Here is a 6,091-nt window from a genome sequence, read left to right on the forward strand (position 1 = left end):
TTGGAAAACTATATAATTGTAAAGCAGAGTGGTTTTGGCATTTATCCAGATCATTCTCCCACGTACGTGGGCCAAGCTTGGAAAATAAAGCCGCCTTAACCAGTTGATGGGTCTGAAGGTCTCTATGTTCAGCTGAGCTGTAACTAAGTGGGTGGAACCCCACGTAAAAGCTAGCTCAGTACTCAGTCCTTGGAAACATTCCTACAGCGGGATTTTGCTTTCAAATGCTTCATCGATCTTTATTGGGAACCGGTTGGCTGGATTGTGATGCAGAGCGAGTCCAGCAGCGTGGGTTCAATTCTCGCACTGGCTAAGGTTATTCATGAAGGCTCCACCTTCTCAACTTTGCCTCTGACCTGAGGTGTGGTGACCCTCAGGTTACATCACCACCAGTCAGCTCTCCCCCCCCTCCCTCAAAAGGGAAAGCAACCCACAGTCATTTGATACATGAGTGACTTCACCTGTGCTTTATTATGTTTAAATTCTGCGATAGCTTGCTTCGATTCTGCTTTATAATGCTGAAATCTCCTCTACAGTTGTAGCATCACTCTCCGTGTGCTTCACCTGATGTCTGTGTCTACCTATTTACGTTGTGTATCTATCGTATGTCCTACGTGTTCATGTATGGAATAATCTGTCTGGACTGTACGCAGAACAATACTTGTCACTGTGCCTCAGCACATGTGACAATAAACCTAAATTTGCTATGTAAGCCAGCATTGGGTTTCATATTGATTTAAGTTCTGCTGTGTAAGTGTGCATTCATGGAATTTATTTCATTTTATCCTGCGTTACTTTGGCATATCCTGCTCCTGGCAACCGAGTGGGGGCGCTTTGCAAATGCAGGTGGTTGTTGTTGGTGCTGGGAGGGGAGGGAGGGAGGCATGGTAGCCCAGTGTTGCTTCACAGCGCCAGGGTCCCAGGTTTGATTCCCGGCTTGGGTCACTGTCTGTGACGTTCTCCCCGTGTCTGCGTGGGTTTCCTCCGGGTGCTCCGGTTTCCTCCCAAAGTCCTGAAAGACGTGCTTGTTAGGTGACATTTAAGGGGCATCTTGACAAATACATGAATAGGATGGGAATAGAGGGATACGGACCCAGGAAGTGTAGAAGATTGTAGTTTAGTCGGGCAGCATGGTCGGCATGGGCTTGGAGGGCCGAAGGGCCTGTTCCTGTGCTGTACTTTTCTTTGTTCTTTGGACATTCTGAATTCTCCCTCCGTGTACCCGAACAGGTGCCGGAATGTGTCGACTAGGGGATTTTCACAGTAACTTCATTGCAGTGTTAATGTAAGCCTGCTTGTGACAAGCTTATTAGAAAAGACTACAGGGCCCAGAATGCCATACGGGTACTTCCGGCGGTAAAGGGGGCGGGGCGTGATGACATCTGGGACAGCGTGTTGATGTTTAGGCCAGCGTGGTGACGGCGCGGCCGGCCGCGCAGGCGCAGTGCGGCTGAGGCCTACTCTTTTTTCCTCCCTCACAGCCGCCCGGCTCCATTGTTTCTCCCACCGCCGCCGATGGGCTCGGCCCCCCCTCCGCCCGCGGCCTCGGCCGCCGCCTCCTCGCGCCGCCACTCGTGCTACCTGTGCGACCTGCCGCGGATGCCCTGGGCCATGATCTGGGATTTCTCGCAGGCCGTGTGCCGCGGCTGCGTCAACTACGAGGGCGCCGACCGCATCGAGCTGGTGATCGAGCAGACCCGCCACCTGAAGCGGGCGCACGGCCTCCCTCCGCCCGGCCCGGCGCCCGCCCAGGCCCCGCTGCCGGCCCGGCCGCGCACCCCGCTGCCGCCTCCGCACCGCCTCCTCCTGGCCGACTACCTGCCGGGCCCCGAGCCGCCGCCGCCGCCTCTCCCCCAGGCCCGGCGCCCCCCGCACGGCCTCTCCGCCCGGAGCCTGGAGCTGGGCGGCCGGCGGCCCGAGCTGGAGCGCGCCCTGCGCGACAAGGCGGCGGCGGCCGGCGGCGGGCCCGAGGCGGCGCTGGCCGAGCTCAGCCGCGCCCTCCGCCACCGCGCCGAGGAGTGGCAGGGCCGCCCGGCCGCCGTGCGGGACTCGCTGCTGGGCCTGGCCGACTGCGCGCCCTTCCCGCTGCGCCTGCGCGCCGAGCCCGGCCTGCTCGCCCGCCTGCTGGCCTTCGACGCGGCGGAGCGGGCCCCGGACCGCGCGCTCGAGCTGCGCCTCTTCATCGAGTACCCGAGCGGCTCGGGGGCCGTGCACTCGGGCGCGGCCGAGGCCTGCCGCCACATGCTGGCCGACAGCGCCAAGGAGGGGCCCGGCAGCCCTGGGCTGGAGTGCCTGGAGTACGAGAGGAGGCCCGGGGCGGGCGACTGGAGGCCCCTGGGCCAGCTGCTGACCGAGGCCGCCCGCCTCTTCAAGGAGGCCGTGCCAGCCGAGCTGCTGCCCGAGCCCCACGCCGAGCCGGGGGGCAGCTCGGGCCCCCGGGCACCGTGCCGCCCGGCCACCCGCCGCCGCAAAGCCTCTCCGGACCGGGAGCCCGACGCGGGCAAGGCCGGGGACTGGCCCCCCGCCGGCTCCCACCTGCCGCCCGACGGCCCGGCCCAGATGGGCCACTCGCCCGCCGGCCTGGTGGGCTCCTCCTCCACCCCCATCGCCACCGACTCCCTGGTGCCCAAGGAGGCCGGCCAGGCCGTGCACTCCACCACGCCGCCGGGCCAGAGCGGGCAGCGGCGCCTGGCCTCCCGCAACGGTGACCCCGGCGGCCCCTCGGCCGAGGTCGGCCAGGGGTCCGAGCCCCCCGGCGCCCCCGACTCCTCCAACAGCCCGCTCTGCTGCACCATCTGCCACCAGCGCTTGGAGGACACCCACTTTGTCCAGTGCCCCTCGGTGCCCGGCCACAAGTTCTGCTTCCCTTGCTCGCGGGAGAGCATCAAGTCGCAGGGGGCCAGCGGCGAGGTGTACTGCCCCAGCGGTGAGAAGTGCCCGCTCATCGGCTCCAACGTCCCCTGGGCTTTCATGCAAGGGGAGATCGCCACCATCCTGGCAGGTGACATCAAGGTGAAGAAGGAACGGGACCCCTGAGCTGCAGCGCCGTTGGGTCGGTGTGTCAAAAAACGCAAGCCGCCTGGACCCCACCTGCCCCCCCCCCCCCCCATCCACAGATGGGCCAAGGTGCTACTGCCAACCAAACAAGAATAAAAGACCATGGGACTAATTTGCCAGTGTGGACGATTCCCGGGGACAGATTCACCGCAGTGGGGCATCTGCCACAATCACCACCGCACAGACAACTTTGGCACGAGACGCTGGGTCTTCCGCGGACGGGCATTGACTTGTCATCTTGCGGCAGGATTTTAAAAAATACTTTTTGAGATTTCGACGTGCTTGAACTTGAATCGTTTTGGTGCCCACGTCGTGGATTTCGAGGTGCTACAGAGGGGGAATGGACACCCAGTTGTTGACACTGGTTTTTGGATTATCTCTTCACATTCATTGGACTGGACAACCACTTTTTGTATCTGTGCGTTTGTGTATGTGTGTTTAAACGTTGTGTTGCACCCCCCCATCCTTTCCAGGTGGGGAAACGCAGCAAGGAGGTGTCCACGATGTTTTAATGAGACTTTCGCTCCCCATTTGAGCCGTACCACCCTTGTGTGTTTGTATACTGCCCCAATCACTGTGCCATGGAAAGCAGTGAAGTTTTGAGTACTGCTTCTTTCCATATCGAAGAGGGTGTGGGGGGAGCAGTGTGTTGGTTACAGGAACTGGTGTCCTAGCATCATGCAGATTCACACTATGCAGGTATAAACCTGGAGCTGTCACAGGGGCTATCTTTTTAAGAAAGAAATAATCAATGGACTTGTCACAGATTAAACTGCCAGGGCTGTAAAGGCATTCCAAGGTTGTGTTTGGTTGTAGGGTAGGATGTTGGGGGGGGGGGGGGGTGCTTCCTGAATCACTGTCTTATCAAGACCTCTAATGTCAACTCCTCTGGCTCAGTACGGGATGGCTGGGATACGAAGCCTGGCATGCGCCCAATTATCTGATAACCGTCTCGGGCAGTGAGCCGGGAGAGAGATTTCTCAATTGACCTCAACACTCATCCACTCTACCCCTCCCTCTAGATTAAGAAGGAGGGCTCTCTCCTGCTTGCTAAGGACGTGTACGTGGCAGTGATGCTTCCCTCAGTTGAATGGCCTCAATGAAGTCCTGCTATCTGAAAGGCAGTCACATGGATAAGGTGGCGGAGCAGGATACCTTGTCTTCCACCTCCAACAACCAAACCCCCCCCCTCCACAATAAGATTGTCAGCCACGTGGTAGAAGGAGGGAAGGTGGCTGGGAGCAAAGTGGATTCCCAGCCAATGGTTCTGCCTATGGGGCTCTGGTTTGAGTCTCCAATGACTGCGAGGAGCATCATTTGTCTTCGGTATAAACTCCACAGTGGTATCATCAAGTACAAAAGTGTGTTTAGGCCTCCGTGGCTGCTTACCTGTCTGTTTAATAAAATATCAGTGTGTCATATGGGGGGGGGGGGGGGGTGGTGGGTGGAGGTGTGGAAAAGAAAACATTTTACCAATGTCTGGCCAGCAAAGTATGGCAGGAGTCGGAACCCTGTTACCTGAGGGTAGATTGGGAGCAGCATCATGTGGGTTGGATGTTATCGAATCCCGCTGAACTAACCACTCACGGTAGTGGCTGGGGACCTTTGCGGTGATGACTGCAGTTGTTCAGGATGTGCGTGCCGAGCTTTGCCGGGATGGACTTCTGACCCCTCTCCCCATCCCCTTGCTGTCACTTTGGGTACATCTTTGGAGGGCAGTCGGCCGTCTGTGAAGCCGAACGTTGGCAAGACTTGTGAGCGGGTTGGCTCTTAAATCAAATGCTGTAATGATAACGATGAGTGGTGTCAACCGTTTTGTTTGATCATCTCTTGTTGCGTGTGTTTAAAATGCTACTGTTTATTTTTGAAAAATGCTGAAACTACTGCACCCTTGCAAAGTAACAGTGAGCATCTGGAGAGGCTTTCATTGTGTGATCTGATTTACCAATGTGTGTTGTGTCTCTCGATTCCTGTGATTGTACTGCTTGTTTCTTCCTCTGTAATAATCTGTAATTATTGTAGCTCGTGATAATCATGGTTTAACAGAAGAATGTTTTTTTTATATTTAAATTCAAAATCCCTACAGAATAAAGCCCTTTTTACTGGGATTTGAATTGGTCTATAACAGAGCTAGCTCAGGAATGGGCAGCGATAAAAGGTGGCATTGAAATGAGGTGTGCAAGCGGTTTTATCTGCCGTGGTGCTTCCTCGTTGCGATAGAACCTCGATCGTGGCATTTCCTGCCCATCCTCACTTGCCCTGGTGGTGAGCCACCTTCTTTAAAAGCCATGCAAAGGCCCTTCCATAATACAGACAAAAGAACTGCTGGAAATGCCTAGCCGGTCAGGCAGGATCTGTGGAGCGGGAAGCTGAGCTACCGCTTCAGGTCGAATGATGACTCTTGGTGAGGAGTTCCAGCGATGAGGAATGTCAACCTTAAATAAAGGAAATCTGCTGTTATCGACCTACATGTGAATCCAGTCCCACGCAATCGGGTTTGGAGGCCACAGCGGAGAGATGGGGCGATAGGCCCAAGCCAAACGGCAGAAATTGCTTCCACTTGAGAGGACTTGGAGCCTGTGGTGTTCCCATGACGACGATCTTGTCAACCGAGCAGCTCCTGGGAGAAGGAGTTAGGAGGCACATGCCGTAGTCTCCTGGTTGGAAACCGTGTCCAAGGCAGAAGGGCTTGGAAAAATATCAATTACCATTCAAAACTCCCAATGGCAGAGGTGTGGTAAAAGCAAAATACTGCAGTTGCTGGCGATCCGAAATAAAAACAGGAGTGTGCTGGAAAAACTCAAAAGGTCTGGCGGTGGAGAGATAAACCGAGTTAATGTTTGAGTCTTCAGAGCTGAAGAAAGGTAGGAATAGCGTGGGTTTTATAGGAGCATCATGTGAATATTATGGGTTTTACGTTACTGATAAAGGAACAGGTGGGGCAAAGGAGAAGGCCTGGGATATGTTAGAAGACCAGGGAGTTTAAATGACAAGTCACAAAATCGAAGGCAAAGTAATGACGATGTTAAAGGAG

The 6,091-nt window shown here is 56.1% G+C and overlaps 1 protein-coding gene across 1 annotated transcript; it reads left to right on the forward strand.

The window, feature by feature from the left end:
- The first annotated feature begins 1,423 nt into the window (after positions 1 to 1,423).
- Positions 1,424 to 5,165, forward strand: LOC140402388 (interferon regulatory factor 2-binding protein 1-like). The gene has a single exon (XM_072490128.1). It carries the CDS (start codon positions 1,516 to 1,518, stop codon positions 3,034 to 3,036), a length of 1,521 nt encoding a protein of 506 aa, XP_072346229.1. The 5' UTR covers positions 1,424 to 1,515; the 3' UTR covers positions 3,037 to 5,165.
- Positions 5,166 to 6,091: the final 926 nt, after the last annotated feature.

This window comes from Scyliorhinus torazame, chromosome 25 (genome assembly GCF_047496885.1).
Source record: "Scyliorhinus torazame isolate Kashiwa2021f chromosome 25, sScyTor2.1, whole genome shotgun sequence".
Lineage (NCBI taxonomy): Eukaryota > Metazoa > Chordata > Chondrichthyes > Carcharhiniformes > Scyliorhinidae > Scyliorhinus > Scyliorhinus torazame.